Source organism: Pteropus medius, unplaced genomic scaffold (assembly GCF_902729225.1).
Source record: "Pteropus medius unplaced genomic scaffold, Ma_sr-lr_union100, whole genome shotgun sequence".
Classification (NCBI taxonomy): Eukaryota; Metazoa; Chordata; class Mammalia; order Chiroptera; family Pteropodidae; genus Pteropus; species Pteropus medius.
The window spans coordinates 5,350,510-5,376,680 of NW_024344374.1; the positions used below are offsets into that span (position 1 = coordinate 5,350,510).

The 26,171-nt window shown below is 34.8% G+C and overlaps 1 protein-coding gene across 1 annotated transcript in view; it reads left to right on the plus strand.

Annotated features, from left to right (window-relative positions):
• Nucleotides 1-25,773, plus strand: part of MUSK (muscle associated receptor tyrosine kinase) — an 83,772-nt gene extending 57,999 nt beyond the window's left edge. Inside the window, exons 8-14 of the mRNA XM_039870682.1 lie at nucleotides 5,632-5,638; nucleotides 11,559-11,822; nucleotides 14,864-15,039; nucleotides 20,968-21,169; nucleotides 21,679-21,870; nucleotides 23,037-23,185; nucleotides 24,357-25,773. Of these exons, the coding sequence (XP_039726616.1) occupies nucleotides 5,632-5,638; nucleotides 11,559-11,822; nucleotides 14,864-15,039; nucleotides 20,968-21,169; nucleotides 21,679-21,870; nucleotides 23,037-23,185; nucleotides 24,357-25,039 (1,673 nt within the window). The 3' untranslated portion in view covers nucleotides 25,040-25,773. The remainder of the gene's footprint in view (nucleotides 1-5,631; nucleotides 5,639-11,558; nucleotides 11,823-14,863; nucleotides 15,040-20,967; nucleotides 21,170-21,678; nucleotides 21,871-23,036; nucleotides 23,186-24,356) is intronic.
• Nucleotides 25,774-26,171: the final 398 nt, after the last annotated feature.

Consider the following 26,171-nt stretch of genomic DNA (forward strand, 5'->3'; position numbering starts at 1 on the left):
TCAACAAAGAATGGGCCATCTATGAGAAACCCCAAATCAACATCATACTCAACAGTGAAATGTTGAAATATTTTACTCTAAGATCAGGAACAAGACAGGGGTACCACTCTAACCACTCCTATTCAGCATAGTACTGGAAGCCCTAGCCAGAGTGATCAGGTAATAAAAAGAAATAAGAGGCATTCAGATAGAAAAGGAAGAAGTAGAACTGTCTTTGTTTGCAGATAATCTTATATATAAAAAATCCTAATCACTCCACCAAAAAACTGTCAGAACTAATAAACAAATTCAGTAAATTGGCAGCACACAAAATCAACATACAGAAATCAGTTGTGTTTCTATACATTAAAAACAAAATATTTGAAAAAAGAAATAAAGAAAATTATCACATTTAGGATAACATCAAAAAATTAAAGTAGGAATCAATTTAACCAAGGAGGTGAAAGATCTATACATTGAAAATTCTAAGATGTTGAAAAAAAATTGAAGACACAAATAAATAGAAAGATATTCTGTGTTCATGGTCAGAAAAGTTAACATTGTTAAAATGTCCATACTACTTAAAATAACCTACAGATTCAGTGCAATATTTAGCAAAATCCAATGGCATATTTCACAGAAATAGAAAAAAAAAATCCTAAAATTTGTATGGAAGCACAAAAGATTCTAAAAAGCCAAAGCAATTGAGAGAGAACAACTCTAGAAATGTCACACTTCATGATTTCAAACTATATGACAAAACAAACTATATAATCAAAACAGTACAGAATTGGCATAAAAACAGACACACAGACTAAATGGAATTAAATAGAGAGCTCAGAAATAAACCCACACATTTATGGTCAATTAGTTTATGACAAAGGAACCAAGAATATACAATGGGGAAAGGACAGTCTCGTCAATAAATGGTACTGGGAAAACTGAATAACCACATGCAGAACGGACCTTTATCTTACACCACTCACAAAAATTAACTTGATATGGAGAAAAGACTTACACGTAAGACCTGAAACCGTAAAACTCCTAGAAGAAAACATAAGTGGCAAGCTCCTTGACATTGATTTGGCAACAATTTTTTTTTGGGGGTAGGAGGGACAGGGAGGGAATATAACAAAAGCACAAGCAAAAGCCAAAAAAAAAAAAAAGTAAGACATCAAACTAAAAAGCTTTTACACAGCAAAGATCAGCAAAATGGAAAGGTAACCTATGGAATGGGAGGAACATTTGCAAATCATATATCTGGTAAGGAATTACTATCCAAAAATATATTTAAAAATTCATAAAACTCAACAGCAAAAACACAATTAAAAAATGGGCAGGGGATCTGAAAAGATATTTTTCCAAAGAAGACATACAAATGGCAAGAGGTACAGAAAAAAGTGCTAGACATCATCAATCACCAGGGAAATGCAAATCAAAACCACAATGAGATATCACCTCATACCTTTTATCATCAAAAAGACAACAGTTAACAAGTGTTGGCAAGAATGTGGAGAAAAAGGACTTCTTGAGATCCATTGTGGAAATGAAAATTTGTTCAGCCACTATGGAAAACAGAATAGAGTTTCCTCAAGGAATTAAAAATAAACTACCAAATGATCCAGCAATTCCATCTGGATTTATACCCAAAGGAAATGAAAACGGGATACTGAAGAGATATGTGCGTTCTTATGTGCATTGCAGCATTATTCATAAAAGGCAGGATGTGGAAATAACCCAAGTGTCTGACAATGGAGAAAGGGATAAAGAAGATGTGATGTATTAGTCAGCCATCTAAAGAATGATATCTTGCCATTCATGACAATATATGGATGAAACTATGCTAAGTGAAATAAGTCAAATAGAGAATGATAGATACTGTGTGATCTTATTTATACGTGGAATCTAAAAAAGCCTAACTCATAGAAACACAGAGTACAGTAGTGGTTACCAGGTGCTGGGGGCAGGGGACAGGGTGGTTGGAGGAAATGAGATCTTTGGATTAAAAATGTTGATCAAAGGATATAAAATTCCAGGTATAAGATGAGTAAGTTTTAGGAATCTAATGTAGAGGATGGTGATTATAGTTAATAATATTGTTTTATATACTTGAAAATAGCTAAGAGAGTAGATCTTAAATTTCTCATAAAAAAAAAAAAAAAAAGAAAGAAATGGTAATTATGTAATGTGATGAAGGTGTTAGCTAATGCTATGGTGGTCAATATTTTGTAGCATTTAAGTGTACCAAATCAACAAATTGTACACCTTAAACTTATACAATGTTATGTCATTTATATCTCAATTAAACTGGGAGAAAATAGACATAGATTCAATAGAGGAAAATACGTTTTTGTATTTCCCATTCACGGCATTAATAGGGCCTTCATAAGAGAGTAATGTCCAAAGTTCTGTGCTTATCCAGGGCACAGGAATGAGTGTGTCACATCCCTCCTCTAACATGAGCCATTTCCCCTTCTACCAACACTCCCACCTTCTTCAATGCTTCTTTTTTGAACTGATCTCAAGGTCTGGAGCTTTTGGTCACTAAATTTAATACTCAAATGACTATATGTAGCATAACCAAAAATGGGCAGTAGAGAGAAGTATAAGATGTGGTACTATTGGAGTCCCTAGCTCCCCAAATGGACCACATACAGGGGTCCCCCTTTATCCATGGGGAATATGTTCTGAGACCCCCAGTGGATGCTTTAACCCAGAGAAAATACCTAACCCTATACATACTACATTTTTTCCTAGACATACATGCCTTTAATAAAGTTTAATTTATAAGTTAGGCACAGTAAGAGATTAACAATAATAATAAAATAGAACAATTATAATATACTGTAATAAAAGTCATGTGAATGCAGTCACAAAATATCTTATGGGACTGTACTCACCCTTCCTGTGGTGATATGAGTTGCTACAATTCCTACGCAATGATAAGAAGTGAGGTGAATGACATAGGCATTGTGACGTAGCATTAGGCTACTATTGACAACCTCAGCATACGATTTTTTCTTTCCTATCTAAGTCAAGAACTTTCACCTTTTTACTTAAAGGAAGCACTTTAAGATTTCTCTTTGGTATCTTCAGATCGCCACTCTTCTGCTTTTAGGCCATTATTAAATGAAATAAGGGTGACTTGAACAAAAGCACTATGATACCACTACAATCAGTCTGATAACGCAGCCGGCTTCTCAGCAATAATGGGCAGGAAACATTTACAGCGTGGAGACACTGAACACAGAGATGATTTATGTCCCAGGCCACATGGAGCTGAATGTCATGAGATTTTACCACACCACTTAGAATGGCACATAATTTAAAACTCGTGAATTGTTTATTTCTGGAATTTTCCATTTAATGTTTTCAGATCACAGTTGACTGCAGGTAACTGAAACCGCAGAAAGTGAAACTGTGGACAAAGGGGGACTAGTGTAGTTTTATTTTCCATATTTTAAAAGGAGTTGATGTTTCACACTATTATAGCAAATCAATAGAACTTTGAGTGATATTTTATCATCAATATAGCTGATTGAATGTACTACCATGTTTCACGCTCTCATGTCCGATAGTCACACTCTCTCGTAACCCCAATATTCTCCTCAATTATGAGACATGTGGTGATGTAGCAGGAGCCCATGATCCCCTTTACCACTCTCTGTTTTAGCCACGATAGGTAGAAAGCATCCCAGTCAACAAAACAGACACCATCCCCTGGCATTTCATGGTGCTTTTATCTGGTTTCATGTTGATTAAAGGTATTTTGTTTTTGTTTTTAATAAAAAGGAAAAGAATAAATGAGTAACGGCCAGTAGCCACACTAAATTGCTACCAGCTGTTCTGCAGTTAGGCATACGAGTTCAGCATTCGTTTCACAATTAGACAGCTTTTGCATGTTAGAGTCGCTGTATGTTTTAGAAAAGAGCCCAACATTTACTGACTTCTCCAGATAATTTAAAAGCTGCTACAAATACCGATGACTGTTGAAAAATTTCTGGAGTTTTTAAAAATCTAGTTTTGAGATAAAAAGCACTTACCTATGATTACAGGTTTCTTGGACCCCTTCCCTGCTCCTTGCCCACTCCAAAAAATAAATAAATAAATAAAATGTGACTGGAGAACTTTCTATAAGGAACATATAAATCCCAAAGAATGAGAGCATCATCTGATTCTCTTAATATTCATGAGACAACCAAGTGCCCTTAAATTAATTTCATTTTTTCTTTTCTTCTTTGTCTTTGAATAAACCTATATAAGCTTATTATCTCTTCCTGAATACTATGCCTGGATTCTCTTCCACATTGGCTTGTCTCTATGGTACTGAATCCATTTATCTTAAATTGAGAGCATGACATACATATCCTTGTGTTTCAACAGGTTTCCCTGCTCAGCTTCTCTCAGAATTTGCCTTTACCTCTCCAAATTATGTACCATTTTCTCTGAAAGCATTTCCCAATTTCTCCATCCAAATGTTCTAGCTGCACAGTACCAGAATTGTCATGAGATTTGGGTCCTGTAGGTGCCTCATGTAGGTTAGTTTCTGAGCCCCACCATCAGACTCATTTAATAAAAAGACCATAAAGACAAGAGTCCCAGACTCAAGGTTACAGAAACCTCATAGTCTCCAATCCTCACAAATGCATAAAGGAATAATTAGAAAGATAAACTCTGAATTTAAGAGGTTTTTCAAGAAGATTGACTTCTCGGAGGAATTCACTTCAGAATCCTTAAAAAGAGCAAAAGAAAAAACACCCAAACGGACCTAAAATCTTCAAAAGGAGTTAGACCTGGACATTAGGAGAAATTCTATGAAAGCAAATTGGTTTTAGACAAAACATATATTTTATTACTACTTTTATAATGGGAGTTGGGAAACAGGAGGGAGTAAATCACAAAGTGCTGGGTAAAGAGTGTGAAGTTTTACATTTCCTATGCAAAAAGAGTTGGAATCACTCAGAAATTCTGGTCACAGAATTTCTTGCAAGGGTCCTCATGCCTTGCAAGATCCAAGTTGGGGTCATTCGTGCTGGGAGCTCCATAACTGACCCAAGGGGATGGCAGTTCCCTCAGTGCCCTGAGCTCTCACTCTGTGGGCATAATTTATGGGGCCCAGTACAAAATGAAAATGCAAAGTCTCTTGTTAAAAAATCAAGTATTTCAGGACGGTGACAACAGCGCATTAAGCTAAGCATGTGGCCCTTCTAAGCACAGAGCCGTGTGGCTGCACAGATCACGAGGCCGTGAAGCCAGCGGGTCTGTGCGAATGACAGCTCTCTCATCTCTTTTCCATCCCTCCCCTCTTACCTCTATCCCCCTTAACCTCCACATCTTGCTTTTTCAGTGCAAAGTCCCTGGGTGGCTCACAGAGGGAAATTCAGAGCTCTGAAACTGCCTGGGCCCATGGGCCCTATGGTTGCTTCAACTTGAAAAGAATTCAGTTCCTGGAGACACTCAATATTTTCTTAATCTCCTTCTCCAAATCTGCCTGGTAAGGCGGGGTCTGGCCTTCTGGCAGAAGTCGAGAACTTCTCAGAAGCTTAGAGGTATCAAAGCTATCTCTTGCAAACCATAAGATGAAAATGTACTAACCTTTGTTTCTTTTCCCCTCTAATTTGATTTCGTGGGAACTTCCTTTCCTGTCAATAGAATGGAGGTAAGATATTGTTCTTATATCAATGTTTTGTTTTGTTGTGTTTTAATTTTTGTTTGACATGCCATTTATTGTCTATGTGCTGAGCACTGCAATCTTTCAGAAGTTTTCTAATTCCTCTTCTTTTTAATACTCTTACAAGATGATGATGAAGATAAGTAACATCTATTGAATACTTAGGATGTATCAGGTACTGTTTTAAGGGTTTTACATGTATTATTTAAAGTTATCCTCAGGAGGTCCCTATGAAATAGGTTCTGTTGTTATTCCTATTGTACAGAAGAGAAACTAAGAGAGTTTCTTTGAACTTATATAGCTAGTAAATTATAGGCTCAGAAGGGAAACCCAGAACCAAACTCTCCTTCATTGTTTTGTCCTGTAGATAAGGAAATGTCTTCTTAGAATATGATACTTTGCAACTCACAGTGTGTTATTTGCAGTAAAATTACTTTCATAGAAACTCTATGAAATTATAACTATTTTTATCTGATTTTACAAATGATGAAAACAAGATTCAGAATGATTAGTTTATAATAGTAATAATGATAATAGTAGTTAAGTTTTGGGCTACATATGATTACTACTTCTCTCATATTAACATTTCAGTAACTTTTGGGGGGCAAGAACTATTTCTATTTTTTCATATGAGGAACCTGATGCACCAAGAGTTGCCCCAACCACATAGAAAAATGCAAAGTCTCAATCTGAGCTTAGGTAGACAGACTCAAGAACTTCCATTGGTAACCACTAACCTAGATAACATAGTAACTGAGCAGGACCCAAAACCCCAGCATTGCTTCCAGTTCTATGGAATGAAATGACTCATTGCATACAAAAATTTTGTTAGTTCTCGATCTTGTCCCAACTCATATAGCTTTGATGCATTTATTTACTTGTCACAGTTCTAAGAGACAGAGTCATGATCCTTAAGGGCTCTACAGGACGGCTGAGTATCTTCTGAAGTGACATACAATACAAACGTAGTAAAAATTAAATTAAAATGCATGCCACCGACAGAAGAGATGCTATCTTTCATTCACACACCATTCAGCACACCTCTCTGTACATTTTTAAACCACTCACTCTATTCCTGGCACTGTATTATACAGTAGAGAAAAAAAAACAACAAATTTTACATATTCCCTCCCCCCAAGGAATTTACATTTTACTAGTTGACACACAGGCATGCATACACATACACACACACACCTGCACACACACACACACACACACACACAGAGACTAATTACAAGACAACATAATAATGGGAGCATATACAAATTCCAACGATGCAAGAATAGAAATAGATTGTTCACATGCACGTAAATGCAAATGAAGAAGTTTAACTTCATTAGTATTCAAATAAATGCTAATTAATTTGAATTAATTCCATCCTATTTTTTACTTGTGATAACACAAGCACTCTCAGACTCTGCTGGTAGAGACAAAATTGCTATAAACTTTGTAGAGAGCATTTGGCAATTTTTATTAAGAACCTTAAAATGATTGTATCTATTAATTGGATAAATCCACATTTAATAATCTATGTTAAGTAAATAATAAGTGTATGAACAATGAAATTTAAAACAATCCTACATTTATAAGTGAAATATATGAGCAATGTCAATATTTACCAATAAGGTAAATATGTGATTTTAGGACAATGTTCTTGAAAAATATAGTGGCATAGGAAAATGTTTATAATATCATGCTAAGTAAAAATACAGATACAAAGATAAATTTACAGAATAATTCTAATTACTCTGTAAATGTATTTATGTTCTATATATTTTTATTCTGTATATTTATATTCTATAAATATAATTATGTACTATGTATATATACTACTTGTAGTATATATAATTATCTATTGTATTTATGTATATACTGATTATAACTGATATATGTACGAACATATAAAATATATAAAGTTTATATATTTGGCTAATATAATGAATTTTCAAAAATTTTTAAATTTCAAATTGTCTTTACAACACTCTTCATTTTACACAATAACTAGGTAGTAATTTTAGTCAGAAGAAACACAAGAGCTGTTTTTCAGAGAAGGCCATGTCCTTCCACTTGAGGACATTGGGTTTGGGTTTGACATTTCAGAAAAATGACATGTGATCCATGTCTCAGAGCAGAGGTTGGCAAACTTTTTCTGTAAAGGGCCAGATATTAAACATATTTGGCTTTGTGGGCCATACTGTCTCTGTTGCCACTGCTCAACTCTGCCGTTGCAGGGCCGGAACAGTGTAGACAATTCATAAATGGTTGAACATGGCTTTGCTCTGATAAAACTTTACGTATAGACACCGAAATTTGAAATTCATATAATTTTCACTTCTTCTTCTGATTTCTTTCAACCATTTAAAAATGTAAACATCATTCTTGGCTCACAAATGGTATAAAAAGAGGCGGCTGGCTGAAATTGACCTGTGGGTTGTATTTGCTAATCCTGCCTTAAAGAATGAACCATATAAAATGACACTAGGTGTGAAAGAATGAAAACAATTCCAGTTTGCTTTGGAGATTGGAAATGGCGTAGAACCCTGTTCATCACACTTATTGGTTGGTAAAGTATAGTGGGAGACCAGCCAGTTGGTAGATAAGGAAAGATTTGTCTACACCAGAGGAGAGGTACAGGTGTGCCACCCCTTGGGAGGGTAGGGAAGGTGTGGCATTTCCACTGGGGTGATGGCGTCACCTTCACTCAAACAAACCACAGCTGGTCATCTGCATGTGACCTTTGGACAAAACATTATGTGTTCCAAGGGAGTAGAGTTTTCCCTCACAGAAACTGCAAGACCGTGTTTAAAAGCGGGATTATGCATGTTAAAGCAAAGAGAAATAAAAGGTATAGTGAGAATGCTTTAAATATCCATTTAACCAAGGAAACTTGTCTGTTATAAAGCAAATGAAAACAAGGACTTGAGATCAAATATCCACTGCTGCCTTTAAAAAAGAGAAAATTCACAGAAAAGAAGATCAGCCAGGTTTAGTTTGTCAGGAGAGAGAGGGACTTGGCTGCATGTGCAGTTACTAACATTTTTGGAGATAGTTTAGCAGATCATTCCAAAATAACCAGCATTCTATGAACGGATCCCTGTGACCTCTGCCCCACTGCTCAACAGACCAGTGAACAATAAACCAGCTGCTTCTGGTATTGCTCCATCGGCAGTCCCCAAAACTGCCTGCAGAGAAACGTGACTTCAGTTGGACTGGGAGGGGTCTCTTCACTTGGCAAAAGACAGAAGAAGACACCACTGGAAATTTATTGCATTTATCTCATTCCCCAGTTTTTGCTGTGAGCTTCTTTGAAATTTAATTTAAGTGATATGGTTAGGAGGTTGAGAGACGAAATGGCCCAATTTGCCTCCATGTTTTGCCTCTAAAATTTGATCACTGCATAAAACTTGAGGTTTACAAGTCTGCAAAAGAAGAGAGAAAAAGGAAAAAGAAGTAGTTTCAACTCTGAAATTATGACGGGGTAGTCTCTCTCTCTCTCTCCACACACACACACACACACACACACACACGTATATATACACACATATATACATATATAATGTATATGTATAATATATGTACATATAATACATGTATATATTTGGTCCTATATATTTCTTACCTTGTGGAGCTAATCCTAGTATAGATATGGTACCAAAGCTAAGTCTTTAAAGCTCCCAGAAACATTACAAAGACTTAGAAAGTTAATAAGAACCATACACTTTGTATTTTATGATTTTTCCCAGCATGCAAAGGGCTTTCACTGGCTAGTTATCATCAAACTGGTAGAAAAACCAAAACTATAACTAAGATCTCATTTCTATTCAAAACTTATTCTCCTTTTCTCTTTTGATTTCTTTTTATTTTTTATATTACATAGCTAATGCTCAAAAATAAATGAGGGCTCAATATTCTTATGCCAACTGAGATTCTTCAAAGATTTTGTTTGAGCTTTTATTAAGAGAAGCAGCAGAAATGCAGGGAGATAGAGAGTGATTATTAATTGATTATTCATAGTCTCTATTTCTGAGGCTATTTTTATTAATTTTTCTTTTATGTGCTTCTTTTTAGTTTCCAATATTTTCTAAAAAAATGATTTTTGTTTGTGTAATGAAAGAAAAAATTATGTTTTTAATTTTAAAACTACAGAAAAATAAAGAGCAGAGTCATTCAATAGTTAACACATAACAGCAGAACCTGGATGAATATTCTCAGCTCTGATACACTGGGGGAAATATTTAACCTATACATGATACATCTTTTTTCTGTTAAGTGAAAAGAGTCATACTTGCCTTTTTACCAAGATATTATATTAATATGTGAAACCATTTTACAAACTAGTTTGAGATACATTTGGTTATTAAATATTATTATTTAGTTTCTTAAAGCATAGCATTCTTGCTGCTCTAGAACTTCCTTAGTGTTATCATAGAGTGGGTTTTCTAAGAGGTTTGGTCATAGCTGAGTGTTTTTCTGGGTGTTTTCCCAACCTTATCTGGCCAAAGTTTTCATGAAAGTTTTGTTACCTTATTTAAGGTCTTCTTTTTAAAAATCCCCAACAAACTACAAAATGCAGTCAAATTCATGTTGGCTTATTAGTAAAAGCCAAAAATGAATTACAGGAAATTTCTATGTTACAAAACATTATCTTAAAGTATATCATTTCTTGGAAGTTCATTGTTTAATCTGAGTTGTACTTCATTTAATAGATTTGCTTTAAAGACTAGCCAATAATGGTTTCTAAGTATCAATTTTTCAAATTCAAATGAGATTTCTTAATAATTTAAAATTTTTCACAAATTTCAATTTGTTTAATTTTCTTACCTTAAAATCCTTTATATAAATATAATAAAATGCTAAACCCCAACAGTTGTACAAATTAAATAAGAATACAACAAGAGTTTCTGTCATTATTAAAGAGAGAGATCTGATAAGAGGCATCAAAATTTATTGATACCATCACATTGCTTACACATACTAAGTGCTCAGTAAATATTTGTCAGGTGAGTATAGGAATTATTATAATTCCCAGCATTCCCTTAAGGAAGCATTGGATATGTGAAAAAAGTACCAGCAGTGTTTTTCATTTCCTTATTGTCCTCTTTAATTATTATAATGGATAAGTTTTTAATTTTATTTTTTGTGCTAGCCTTATAGATTTTACAGTTTTTCTTTACATATATTATCCTTTAACACACAATAATCTTAGTTCAGAATACTTACTTACATCACTTTACAGATTAGGACATTAGAGCTTTGAGTGACCATATGGCTTTTTTCCAAGACATGTAATGAGAAAGTAGCAAAGCTAAAGGTGCTACTTCGCTCCTCTGAGAGCAGTGTCCTATGCTTTCACCCCCTACGGGGCTTTCTTTTTGTTCTGTAATGGAATGCTCTGAGAGAATCTGTATACAGAAGGCATCACAGAGAAGTATGTGTGCTACAAAATTCAGGTACTTAACTATCCTAATACAAACTTTTTTTGTAAAGCTACAAGATTTGGGGATCAGAGCAATTATTATGCTCACTTGTTAATCATCATGATAAATATATATTTTTATGTATTTATTTGCTTACGTCAGCTTATTTATAAGAAGCATGTGAGGCTGTTTAACTAAGAGCAGTCAAATTCTATTTATAATATAATAATGGAAACCAATAGTTTGCAAAGCTTTCCACATTCATTATCACATGTGATCCTCATAATAGCTCTGGGGTAGCTGGAGATGGTATAAGTGCAGGTAGAAATGAAGACACTATTCAGATGGAGCATTTCAACCAATTCGCTTGTGAATTTTCTCCGATTTCTGTGATACGGATGTGGAAACTAAAAAAAAAAAAAAAAAAAAAAAGCAGACGGAATGCTAAGAAATAGCATGTGACTGAGAACATTGTTCATTGCCTCTTTCAGCAAACCACAGAAAGATAACAAAGGCTACTGTGGCCAGTACAGAGGGGAGGTGTGCAATGCTGTCCTGGCAAAAGATGCTCTTGTTTTCTTCAACAACTCCTACGCAGACCCCGAGGAGGCCCAAGAACTACTGGTCTACACCGCCTGGAATGAACTGAAAGCAGCGAGCCCACTCTGCAGGCCGGCTGCTGAGGTTTTGCTCTGTAACCACGTCTTCCAAGAATGCAACCCTGGAGTAGTACCTACTCCTGTACCCATCTGCAGGTAAAATGAAAAATAAATAAGTAATTGAGAAAATTTATTTTCTGTCTGCAAACAAGAAGAATTTTTAAAAGAGGAAGTTGTCATGTGTAATAATAAGGGCAAAAACTAGCTTTTGTCTAAATAGTAATTATTGCGCAAAATTCCTACCATGCAAATCACTGATGATATAATACAAGGACTCTGGGCTTATAGAAAACATCATAACAGGTGTAATATTCTACTGTCCTTATTATTGTTCACATTCTCATATTCATAAATATCCCTGCTTTCTACAAAAAATCTTTAAAAATTTTTTAAAAACTTTTAAATTTTTGGAACTCGTTAGTAAGCCAAGATAGAGAAGAGAAAATACAACTACATTTCAAGTGTTCCAGCATTATTTTCCAACAAATATGAGGTTATAGTGAGCATTTCAGAATATTATTTTATATTACATATATATATTACTTTAAAATACATTCCACCCAATATTCTAATTTAAGTACTGCCACTCTTGTCTCATATGAGAGAAGGGGGAGAGAGGTAGGTTATAAATAGCTACTTCTTTAAAACCCACCATACTCTTTAAACTGAAATTCATAAATACATATTCCATAGAATTATCTTTGCCTCTATTTACTTCTTATGTAGAAAAGATAGGACTCAATCTGGCTCTTGAGCCAAATAGAACAAAGTTCAAATACTTTTTTTACCACTTTGTAGATGTATGTGCTCTTGGCTAATCTTCACTTTCCTCATTTCCAAAACAGAATTGAGAGGATTAAGGGAGAAATTGCATTCATGGTTTATATCAGAAAAGGGATAGATATTGTTTTCTTTTGAGGAAAACACATAAAAACTACCAACACAGTACATTTCCACCTCTGTTTTGATGATCCTGGAACTATTTAAATGCTGAAATCATTTCAGGGCACTCTATTTAGCATAGAGAATTACAGTGAGATAATTAAAATAGAGTGCTCTGTGCCTCTACTTACCACAGATTTTAAGGGTTTGGAGACATTGTAAGAGTAATATAATTTTTTATTTCTTCACTTAAGATTGTATTTTCATCAAGCATGACATCTAAGTATCTCTCAAGAGACAACCAGAGTTAAAATTAAATTGTATTATTGTATGCTAGCACAAAATAAAATGTGTAACTTTCCATTATTTATATCCTAGATCAGTTTACATGCATGGGCCACAGATGTTCTTTTTAAAATTGAAAGTAATTTACTGTTTTTGTGTTTTTAGAAAAAATCCCTTTCATTGAGCTTTCAAATTTATAGCATAGTTAATTACTTTCTTAATAGGTAAGTCATGTATAGTATACTTAAAAATTTTTTTCCTAATTCCAATTGTTATTTAGATAAGAATTTTTTATCTGAAAATTGTCTCTACTTTTGAAAATCCTTGTAGTTAAACATTTTATTCAAATTGGGGTCAGAAAATATAGTCTAAAAATTTTCACATTTTTATATTTTATTGAGTTTTTCTTTTCTCTGATATATAATTAATAATTGTTTAAAAAAATTAGATGTTTGAAAAAAGAGTCTCTGCTTTTAAGGTACAAAATTAATATATAGTATGTATATATTAGTACCAATAATTAAATTGTCCAATGCTTTCTGCTCTTAAGTAAGGTTTGTCTATTTGATTCAATAGTTCAATAGTGAACATTTTCACAGCAATCGTTTTTGCTAAGAATGTTTTCTTACAATCCTGGCAACGTTAGCTTTTTGCACCAGTGACATTTGAACTAAAATTGGGCTTATTGTTAACAATTATTGTTAATAACTAGTAAGGTTATTCTTCATATTTTATGCTTCCTTACTTTTTTGTTAGGTCTTTAGTTTTGTTTGCCTTTATTCTTCAAAGTGGATCCAAAGTCTTCAGCCATTTTACATCCTATTTCTAGTTATTTGTGAAATTATTTATTATTTATTTATTTATTTATTTTTTATTTTTTTATGAGAGGCAACCCTTAGTTGACCTCACGGATTGCAAGGACCTTGCCAGTTACAATCCCTTATTTTTTATTTTTTATGCCTACAGCACCTGCTCTTCCTAGAAATTTTTTAAAGTGTACTGTTGCTCCTGGTTTTCTAATCGTAAACAGTCATTCTATATAATTTGTGCCTCTTTCCATGAATGACAAGAAGTTTCACTTATTCAACAGATAATTAATGGAGCTCCTACTGGGCTCCAAGTGCTATTCTAGGCTATTTATCCATGGGGTTTACATTCTAGCAGAAGACAATGAGCAAGAGAAATAATATATTAATAACTTCCATTATTACCTTAGAAGTTATAAAATGTCATAAATAAAAAAGAAAAAATGAACACCAGGGTAAGGAAGATCTGAAACGCCAAAGGTAGGGGATGAACATGACAGATACACATTCAAATAAATATTACTCTGGCTTTCTCACACGGAAGCACACACAGCAGTGGGGCAGGATTCAGTTTCCCCTAAGCCAGGGCTAGTTAAAGACCCACATGCTCTCCTAGAACCTGCCGGGAAGGTAGAGCTTTACTGTTTTGAAAGACACAGCATGCTGTGATGAGGACTGTTTCTCAGGCCCTGCCTATTATCCTCAAGATTATAGGAAAATCTCCCAGGCTGGAAATTGACTGACAATGATCCGTGACTTTAAGTATGTATGTTTTTAAAACTGTGTACCTCGTTTCTGTAACTTTATAGTTATTTTAATATAAGGTTGGAGTAAAATAGATTATTGATTCCTAATCTAACACCTTTTGAATTTAAAAGTTCTTTTTTTCCCCCAAGAAAGAAATACTTTACATGTAATTTTATTTTTTTAAAGTAGCATTGTCTTTTAAAAACAAAACAAGGTAGCATTTTATCTCACAGAATAACATAGGATATTTCATAAAGTCTTACATTATTTACAATAAGACAGTCCTTTCAAAAGCCCTTTCACAAGAACAATGTACTATGATGATGTTTTGAAAATAAAGAATTTAGTTTCTGCCACAAATTCGGCTTTAACATGACATGATTCATCATCACGTTTTTTCTCCATAAAATATTTTAGAGAGTATTGCCTGGCAGTGAAGGAACTCTTCTGTGCAAAAGAGTGGCTGGCAATGGAAGAAAAGAACCACAGAAGACCCCACAGATCTGGGACACATCTGTCCTCCATGCCAGAATGCAGCAAGCTCCCCAGCATGCACTGGGACCCCGTGGCCTGTTCCAGACTGCCGTATTTAGGTAACAAAGTTCTCTGAACACTTTGGAGGTTAAGAGAAATGTATCATTTTTGAACAAACTAAAGTGTGAGTGAACGTAAGTCTCCTAATATTTCAAGGCATTTCTAATATTTTTTTGAGTTTTGCCTCCCTCGGAAACCTAATAACAGAATCCTAGTGCTATCCGAATTGCACAGGTGAGCATAAGGATTTACTTCATTTGTTCTAAAAGAAATTATAAATCACTTTTAACTGCTGCTTGAGATGTTAGCTTATTTCATAAGGAGATCTTACGAGAGCTTGCAACATTTTCTGGAATGTTCAGAGGATGGCTAAGAAACTTCTCATACTTTGTCAGAGGAATGGAATAAAGGAATAAATTTTTCTTAGCCAATGCAGCAGACTTTTAAGCATGCAAAAATTAGCCACATGTTTGAAAATGCCGACCTCACAAAACAAAGCTGAATCGCTGCATGTTGCTTTAATGAACTTTGTTTGTAAGGAACTCTAACAGCTGGTTTAATTTCAAAGACGCAATCCTTTCACATTCGAATGCAAAGAACGTTTTCCAATTGCATATTAAAGAGCTGAAAGAGAAGTTGCAGTTCTTAGCACTCTCTCACAGAATATATGAGATATCTGGATGCTCATTTAAAACAAATTTTTATCCTTTCCCCCTCAGATTATAAAAAAGAAAACCTAACAAGTAAGTAATTTTGTTTGTGACCGTGAAATCTTATGTGTATGTAAATGGATTCATGCATGCATATTTATACTCATACTTGATAATGTTCAGAACAGAATATACAACTCCTCTCAAAGGCTTGCTACCATCAACGCGCAGGGTAGAACATGAAGTGTGATTATTAGAAATCTCAGTTTATAGCTTCTAATTAGGCTATGGAGACATAATGAATGATACAAACAATATCTCCTACCTCAAGGTTATTAGCTTACTTGATTCCTTATATAGCTATAAAATGAGCCAAATTGAAAATGTCACCTTTCGATATTGCATTCATGATTTTTTATATCGTCTATAGAGTGAAAACAAATATCTCTTTCTTCATTAAGCCAATTCACAATCTTCATTTGTGACAGCAGATCCTTCTTTTGGAAGATAGGAGATTTTTTAAAAACAGTTAAAGTTTACAGGGACAATCAAGTGGTTTTAAATGTGTAGTCTCAAAATTCCTAAGAAAGAATTCAAGAAATTTGCTCGAAAAGGGATGTCCCAGAAACTAACTTGTATCAGAGAGTGCCTTAACCTAGCAGAATGCAGTAATTCTCAGAATGATACTAGAAAAGTTTTTCATGTCAGTTTACTTCCCTCTACTTGACTGTTCTAAGGCTTAAATCATACTTGCTTCCTGTGACACATAGTCCAGCCTAATAGCCTCTGCACTTGGCTAAGTGCCAGGACTTGATTTTACCAGCGTACTTAAAGAACTAAGATTTAAAGCATTAAAAGAAAGAATGCTACTGGTTGCAAATGAATCATGGCTCAGAGTTAGTAAAAAAGCATAGTTATGGAAAAAAACAACAACCTCTATTGTTCTTTGCCATACAAGCAGCCAAACTTTACTTTGATTGGACATTTAATTGATGACTGTGGTCTTTGTTATCTTTCGATTGTTTACTCATTCATCCATTCAAGTGTCCATTGAAGGTTTCCTGTATAGAACGAGCTGACTTTTAATCCTAGATTAGACAGGAACAACCCGCACAGAAAAGCATCCATATTTCTGCCTTTTACACCTATCATAAGGATAGAAATATACATTAGCTACAATAAACTCATTTCCTATTCTTAAAAAGCAGTTTTCTGAAATATTTTGTATAGGTCAGAACATGAACTCCAAATGATCGTTTCTTCTGAACATGCGATGAGGAATGTTTAAAAGTGTTCTCCCCGAGTTAAATGCAATTCTTATTAAAGAAATTGGCTTTATCTCTTCAGATAGGTCATCTATATTAGGTAATGTCCCATATTCTATGGGAGTGTGTGAAGCCCTCAAACATTTTTTGAAGAGTTTCTTGATTTCTGAGTAAACTCAAAAGGATCTTACTAGTTTACTTTGAAGAGTGATGGAAGATTTTTGTAAAAATCATTAGTTTATCTTTTGCATTATTCCTTCTTGCTTGAACACATAGACTAGAATTTTAGGAGTTTTTATTTTATAACTTCTTTTGCAGAAGTGAAATATCTTTTTAAGCATGTAATGCCTTTATATTATTCTCACTATTTGTCTACTTAGCAGGCATTTCACTATTCCTGGATTCTCTGGGGCTGCACATAATTTATGTATTTCCTCAGATTTGGGTGATTAGAGCCTTTGAATTCTTGCATATTTTCAGGATATCTTTCTTTTACATGGATAGTCGAAAGCTATATTAGCCAGATATAGAATTCTTGAGTGACATTTCTTATCTCTCAGTAGTCTAGATATATGATTCCACTCTTTTCTAGCTTCTAGTTTTGAAAATGAATTGTCTGAATCTGGTTACTTTTTCCTTTAAGTAACTTGTTCTTTCTATCTACATAGAAACATAATTTTTCTTTCTCCTTATTATCTATAAGGTGGAAATCCTATATAATGGTGTGTTACTGAACATCTCTTTCCAACTCCATATTCAGGACTTCATATTGACACCTTGAAATCAGTCGTGATGGAAGTATTTATACCATGCAAGTCAGGTTGCAGCTGGGTGATTCTTCTAAGTCAAAAGTTGGTCATGCTGCTCTACTATTTAAAACCCCCCAGTAATTCTCTCTATTGACTGCAGGGCAAAGGCCAGATTAAACTTAACTTGGTATGCAAGGCCTTTAATGACCAAGACCCGACATCTGCAGCCTTACTCGTAGACACTCCTCAACTCGACAATGAAACTTTTACGTGCACTTTTAGAAAGGCATCACAACTTCTTGGCTAGGACCCTGGTTCGTGTTATTCCTTCTTTATAGAATACTATCTCCCTGCCCTGACTCCACCCAAATCCTTCCCTCTCTCCACACACACACACATACACCTTCAACTGGTCATTGCCTACTCACCTGTATATTTAAATTAGTTACTTTAGAAAACTTCTCCAGTATGCCTAGACCTGGAGCTGGGCTGCCCTTGGATGCTCACAAGCATCCTGTTCTTACTGTTCTTATGACACTTTTTACATTTTACTGTATTTATCTGTTTACGAATTGTTCCCCAGTTAAACACTTCAACACAAACACTTGTCATGTCCACCACAGGATTCTTAATACCTAATAATCAATATTAATTTAATGAATACATTAATGTATGGCTGAGTGGGTTAATGAAATTCCCCTGATGTTCAGAGGAGAAGGATAAAGAGGTAAAATTGATGAGAATAAAAAGTTTAAAAGGAAAGAAACTGGAGATCCAAACCGATCATTTGAATGCAAAGATATAACTAATGTCACTCTAAAAAATACCAGCGCAAATAGATCGGAAACTATAATCAAGGAAAAACAAAATTCTCTTGAGAGGAAGAAGTAATTAAATCCATGAAGCAAAACTATTGTTCAAACTTATGCCAATTCTTGCATTTTGAAAATAAATCTTACTAAATCATCATAGATTATTTTTTTACTATCTCATTGAATTCTATTTTCTGATATTTTCAGAAAAATTGCCCTTATACTTACTAATAAGATTATACTACCATTTATGAATTACATTACATGTTAAATATGGTATGAACTGCTCTGTAAAATCCAGATATAAAACAGTCACTTCTTCCTGTCTTTCCACGATTGTCCCTACTTTATTATTAGCAGCGGATTTCACTGTCCAACTTAAGCCCCCTTTCTCACCCACCTTAGATTGACTTTAAAAACCTTCGATGACTCAGTCCAAAGAAAATCATATCGGCTTTCAAATCAATCATAGACGAACCTGAGAAGTTTGTTAAGTCCACCATTTCTGTGATGCTAGACGGGAAGTGCTGTCGTTGGTACTGCACGGATGTTTTACTGCTGTGCTGACGTTCTTCCAGGTCCAGGTGCCGGTCTGAGTCACAGCGATGGCCAGACTTAGTCTCCATGGGCTTCAAAAGGACTTGCTTAACTGTGGGTGCTCAGGACATAATCACCGTGTCCACTCCCAGGCTAAGGAGTCATACGAGGGCACCCCTTGTAATCCCTGTTTTTACAGTGTCCTGTTTCAGATGGCTTTAGGCACCTATTGCAGTAAAAGTTTTCTTTTGACTTTGTAATGTTTTATATTAATATATTTCCTTATATTAAATTATTATTCTCTTACCATACTGCTAATATTGCCCATGGCTAATGTTTCATTTAGGATCTTTTAAATCTATGTTCAATAATCTATGAATGTGCTTTTCTATTGTGCTAACATTGTTCGGTTGTGATACTAGTATAATAACTTTCTAAAATAATTTGAAAGATTTTTCTCCTACTGGAACATTAGAAAATATGAAAACGTTATCTCTTCCAAGACAGAAAGACTATATCCATAATTCTATAATGACCTTTAAATTTCCTAGTTGTAGCTATATTCAGATTTTCTAATTCTTCAAATTTGATATCATTTTTCTTAAGATTTTAAAATGTAATTGCATAATTATACATTATTTTATTTTTATTGACATTTGAATTTATTGTCATAATTTCATCATTCCTAATTTATGTTTGTGCCCTTTCCATGTATTTAAAATTAAAATTCCTCTGACTAGACTACTTAATAATATTTATTAAGACCAACTGTTGACTTATTTTTTAATTCTATTATTTGTGGTATGTGTATTCTAACTTATTAATTTCCACTTGTCCATGACTGTTACTTTATCATCTATTTTCCTTTGTTTTCTGTAGTTTTTGTTTCCTTTCCAGAGTCTTGAATCAAACGTTCAGTACCTTCATTTTTTTTTAATCTATTGGAAAGAGATAACACTATGAGTTTATCATTCAGCACAGCTTTGTCTACATTCCATACACACTATGAGGAAGTTATTTTCTAATCTGTAACTATGGTTACTTTTTACTCTTTGAAAAGATACTGAATTTTTTTTATCTGGTTGGATTTTATTTAATCTATTGTTAATTGCATTTTAGTCAAAGAATAGATCTGCATAATTTCTGCTTTTGAATTTTATAAAGATTTACCTATGTGGCCTGACAAAAAGTCATGTCTGTCAGTATTCCACAAATATTTGAAAATCAGGTTTACTTTCTCTTTTTAGGGTACAAAGTTCATACTTTATTATTAAAACATCCTTGTCGATTATATTATTAAAATACTCTGTTTCCATGTTTTTTCTTTACTCAATCAATTAAAAGGATTTAAAAGTAATTAATATGGTTGTTTTAATAGATACACAATGGACTTTGCACTCTACAGAGTGATATGAGTATGGCATCTTTTGGTTTCCAGCAGTAATGTAGATTTTACCTTGTTTTTATATTGCATTGACCTTTTAATAGGAGTTTGACAGAAGTCCAATTTTTAGATGAACTAAATTCTGCTCATTTGTGTCCCAACATTTTCATTTTTCATTTTCTCCATTAATTTTATTCTGTTTGTAAATAAACAGTGAATGTGTATAAAATTCACCTTTAGACCATCTTGACTTTGCTATTTAATTTCATAAAAATATTTTATTTAATAACTTAATTTCCATGATTGTTGTCAAGTCATAAGCGATACAATGCAGTGTAATGAGCACTAGCCCAAGATCTGCATGTGTTGCAGAAAAAAAATTTTTTTCTACTATTTCTATAAGCTGGGTTTACTCACAATTGGACCTCACTGGATTCTCACAATTGGACTTTATAGATGTATAACCAAGGAGAATCTGATACATTAAAACATACTCTTAAAATTAAATTTAGTTCACTGGATGCTTGAATACAAAAAATTGCATCTTAAAAGTTTAAGAATGAATGAAAAGAATTATTGTTTACTTTCAGCATTCCCACCAGTGACGTCCTCAAAGCCAAGTATGGACATTCCAAATTTGCCTTCCTCCTCTTCCTCCTCCTTCTCTGTCTCACCTACATACTCCATGACTGTGATAATCTCCATCATGTCCAGCTTTGCAGTATTTGTGCTTCTTACCATAACTACTCTTTATTGCTGCCGAAGACGGAAACAATGGAAAAATAAAAAAAGGTAAGATTCTAGTTAAGCTAATCACCCGTAGTAATGTTCTAAAATGTACATATTTATTATGGGAACTGGGGACAGGAGGCGGAATACATATAACTCTGCCAGTCTCTTTATGACATCTACCGCATTGCTTTAAAATTGAACACTCCCATCATGATCTTTAAAAATATCGATACTTTTTGCAGAGGATCACATGTCCTAAGGTTAATTTTTCACAGCAGATAGAAGCTCAACAGTAATTTGGAAGAATACAGCTATTCTCATCTTCCCCCTCATCTCCACTGCCACTGCTAGATTGGATAGTAACAAAATTCCTGAGAAAATGTGACTTTTGCTTCCAGAACAAAACAACAAAAATACTTCATTGCTCTAAAACTGAAGGTTCTTCGGCTGCTTAGTATAATTTATTTTGTTTCCTTCCAAACACAATATCTCTTTGGAACCTCAGTCTGATCCCAAAGATCTCACCTGATACTGACCTCATTCCTGATCTTACCTGTCTTAACCTGCAGAGAATCAGCAGCAGTAACCCTCACTACTCTTCCTTCTGAGCTCTTGCTAGACAGACTTCATCCCAATCCCATGTACCAGAGGATGCCACTGCTTCTGAATCCCAAATTGCTCAGCCTGGAGTATCCAAGGAATAACATTGAATATGTGAGAGATATCGGTGAGGGAGCGTTCGGAAGGGTCTTTCAAGCAAGGTAAAGTCATCCTTATAAAAATTCTCTCCACTGAAATACGCTATGCCTGAAAAGTTACCAGACCATTACCTCATATAATATAATATGTATATTAGTTATTATCAAATTAGTTAATTCTTCATGTCATTAAACTTATTCATATTAAGTATTATACTTTGAACCTAAATAATTTCCCTCTCTGCTGGAAAAATAGGGTTGCGTATATGGAGAGAATCTTTGTATAATATTCAAACTACAAACACTTAGCAAAGTTTAATCAACTTTCCTTTTCAGAAAAGAACTTATACATTTTTAATCATACTCCCTTGCATTGTTCTTAATAAGTAATTCTCAAATTTACTTCTCTTCCATTTCCTAAAGCTATATTCTCTACTTCATTTAAAGTTTACTTTGAACTAGTGTTTCAGTATAAGGATTCAGAGCCTGATGTGTGTAGATATTAAACAGGTGTTCATAGAATGGCAAGATGAAAGAGGAAAAAATTATGCAAAAAATTATGCAAAAATGTCAGAAAACAATGAGCTCAAGAAACAAGCATGTATTAGGGCCAACACTAGCCCTTTGTGTAAATTGGAATAAAATACCCTCTCTGCATGGATGTAGCTCCATAGACACACAGCTGGGCCACAGAACATGGACCCAAGTACCACTTTGGCCTGGTGCTCTTGATCAGGACACAACTTTATGTCAACTTTTATGGCCCTGGTATGTTTACATGATTAACGAAAATTTCTCACAAATACTTACTGAAAACCAAAAAAAATGCAAGGTATCATTTTAGGTGCTTTGGGGATATAAAGATGAATAAGTCATGGCCCCTGCCTTCCAAGAATTTAGATTCTGACCAGAGATTAAGGAGTTAGGATGGTAATGATAATCCCTCTGGGTCTGTGCACTTTCGAATTCCTGTAATTTATAAATGATGCATTTTTCTGTAATTTATAAATGATGCATTAGTCTATGGAAAATAGCATCGGTTATTTTTATTAATTGGAGTCAAAGAATTTTAAGTACTGTCTACTGCTGGCATCTTTTTTTGATTCTGTGACTCTGGGAAAGGCTGCATAAATGTGGTGGGAGAGGGGATGTATATGAATGTGGGTAGATATACCGTGACTATGTATAATATTCCTGATCTCACATTTCTTTCTAAATGTTTCTTTCAGGGCTCCAGGCTTACTTCCCTCTGAACCTTTCACTATGGTGGCAGTGAAGATGCTCAAAGAAGAAGCTTCAGCAGACATGCAAGCAGACTTTCAGAGGGAGGCAGCCCTCATGGCAGAATTTGATAATCCTAACATTGTGAAACTCTTAGGTATGAAAATATAAGTGAAGAAATTTATCATATCAGCAAATGGAGTCTTTCCAAGGTTTTCATACTTTATGCTTTTTTCCTTCAATCCTTCCTCAGAGAAATAGATGTCTCTGTTCCTTTCCATATAATATTTTCTGTATCAAGGAGTGGAACATTTCGTTAAATCACCTCAGTTCAAAAAAGTTGTTTTTTTGAAAATTTCTCAGAGAAATATGTTGTCCTTTCTTTAATATTCTCTCTAGTAAATGTAAATATACCGATTGCTAAAGTTCCCAGAATTAAAAACTAATCCTAAAATAAATAAGCCAAGATAATAGTGTTCCTTATTTCTCTTTCCTTTTGAACAAAGACTTGTAATTATAGCCTGAAAAAAATAATAGATCTAATAATCTGTTTTACGGTGATGTAAAATTGTGCCCAAATGATCTAATATTACAAGTTGCCCATTTTCCCTCTCAAATGTAGCAAGATTTAAGATTTGCAAATGTCCTCCTGACACGAAACTTAAGACTCTATTTATATTAAACATTTTTTTTCCTTTTTAGAATGAACATTGTAAAACCTAAATATCAGAATGTTTTATTGCAGCAACCTGAAAACTTCATCTAAGATCTTGCAGTGTTTTTGTTATTCTTTCCAAATTTCATACGACACCTTCCTTATTAACCCACTTCAGAGAAGTAGCAGAAACACAGAGGAATTATGCTATATACTCAAAGCAAACATCTATTCATAAATTCACTCAGCAAACACTGAGCACTTGCTCACCAGACACTTGATAGATTTGCAGAATTTGAAGAAGAAGAAGACATGATCTCTACCTTTAAAGTACTAAAATGTTGGCGGCGGTGGGGGCGGGAACTTCAAATAAATGGACAATTATAACATAGGATAGATAGTAGGTGCTATGTTAAAGGATGACAGAAGGAAAATCTGATACTGGAAGGGTCGGGAGCTAAGGTACTCTAAAAGGAGTGATAAATAAGCTGCATCTTAAAAGGAAAATAGAAAACGTGTACACAAAGAGATGGGGTCTGTATTCGACTATGATGCTACCAACAAAAAAACCAGGACTCCATATTTTCTGATCTGGTCATTTGCTTTTAGAATGCTCTTTCCAGTGTGTCACTTTAGAAACCCAACCTAACCGAGGATGTCGTTTTGGTTCCAGGGGTGTGTGCTGTGGGGAAACCCATGTGCCTGCTCTTTGAGTACATGGCCTATGGCGACCTCAACGAGTTTCTTCGCAGCATGTCTCCTCACACTGTGTGCAGCCTCAGCCACAGCGACTTGTCCACGAGGGCTCAGGTGTCCAGCCCTGGACCCCCACCCCTCTCCTGTGCTGAGCAGCTCTGCATCGCCAGGCAGGTAGCAGCTGGCATGGCTTACCTCTCAGAGCGCAAGTTTGTCCACCGGGATTTAGCCACCAGGAACTGCCTGGTGGGTGAGAACATGGTGGTGAAAATTGCCGACTTTGGCCTCTCTAGGAACATCTACTCAGCGGATTACTACAAAGCTAATGAAAATGATGCTATCCCTATTCGCTGGATGCCTCCTGAGTCCATTTTCTATAACCGCTACACCACAGAGTCCGACGTATGGGCCTACGGTGTGCTCCTGTGGGAGATCTTCTCCTATGGCCTGCAGCCCTACTATGGGATGGCCCATGAGGAGGTCATTTACTACGTGCGAGATGGCAACATCCTCTCCTGCCCTGAGAATTGCCCCCTAGAGCTGTACAATCTGATGCGGCTCTGTTGGAGCCAGCTGCCTGCGGACAGACCCAGCTTCGCCAGTATTCACCGAATTCTGGAACGTATGTGTGAGAGGGCAGAGGGAACTGTGAGTGTCTAAGGTCGAGGATGTGCAAATCAAACACTGCCACCTCCTCTCAGGCTCTGTGAGCCCGAGGAAGCCAAGGCCAGAGGCCCAACAAGACCCAAATAGAAAAGAAAAATAGTAGGCACTGAATAGTGTGCTGTTTGTTTCTCGGGAAAAACAAAAACTCATAGAGTAGACTGATCTGTTGAAAGTTGATGATTGGAAATGCAAGCTAGGAAATATGTCAGATAACCAGAGATAATGACTCTTCCTCGGGGGAAAGTTTGTATTACATATTGTACAGGAAAGAACGTCATCTGTTCAGTTCCTGAATTAGCTGACAGCAGAGTAAGAGTCTGCTGTATTAAATTTTAATATGAAATGTGATACAGGGCTTCATTTTTAATAGAGTTAATTCTTGTTCATTATGAAAGTAGCGTAGCTTCATGTAAGACCTTTAAGTAATGCACAGAGAACTAAAAAGAAAAACCATTTATTGTCTACACACCCAAAGATGGGTGTTAATTTTGTATTGTCTTTCTTGCATTTAATGCATACTTTTGTATTTATCTATAATCTACAGAGTTGTGGTTTACTTTGTTGATAGGGGGTTTGTAAGGAATAAAATGACAAGTCAGCAAGGCTCTATTCTTACTGTAATTTTTCCCTTTTCTGTCTTTGTGCTTCTCCTTCAGAAGATTTTCTTTTGTATGCGCTTGTCATGAATTTAATCTGCTTATTTTATTCTTACAGTTTTTCTGAAAAATGTTTTTGTGTCCTAAATTTTATTTTTTCTTTGAAATTTTTATTGGTATATATTTTTTTGCTTTAATCTTTATTCCTTCTTCTTATGAGAACTTTCTGTCCTTTTTCCAAATTCTCCTGGAAAGCAAATAAACAGGGGAAAGAAAACAGCAGTCTACTCATTTACTTTAATTCAAACTAATTGGTAGTTAGGCAATGGAGAAATCATCTGACTGCTTGAAAGGAAATTTTCAACTGTCTGCCAAAAGGCTCCACCTGAAATCTTCAAATCTATCTTCATGCAACGACTTGTCATCTTTTCTGGAAAACCTTCCATTTCTCATTCATAGTCACTCCAGGCAACCAAGACAAAAACAGAAATTACCCAAGACTTTGTCCTCTCCATCACCCCTGATTGTCT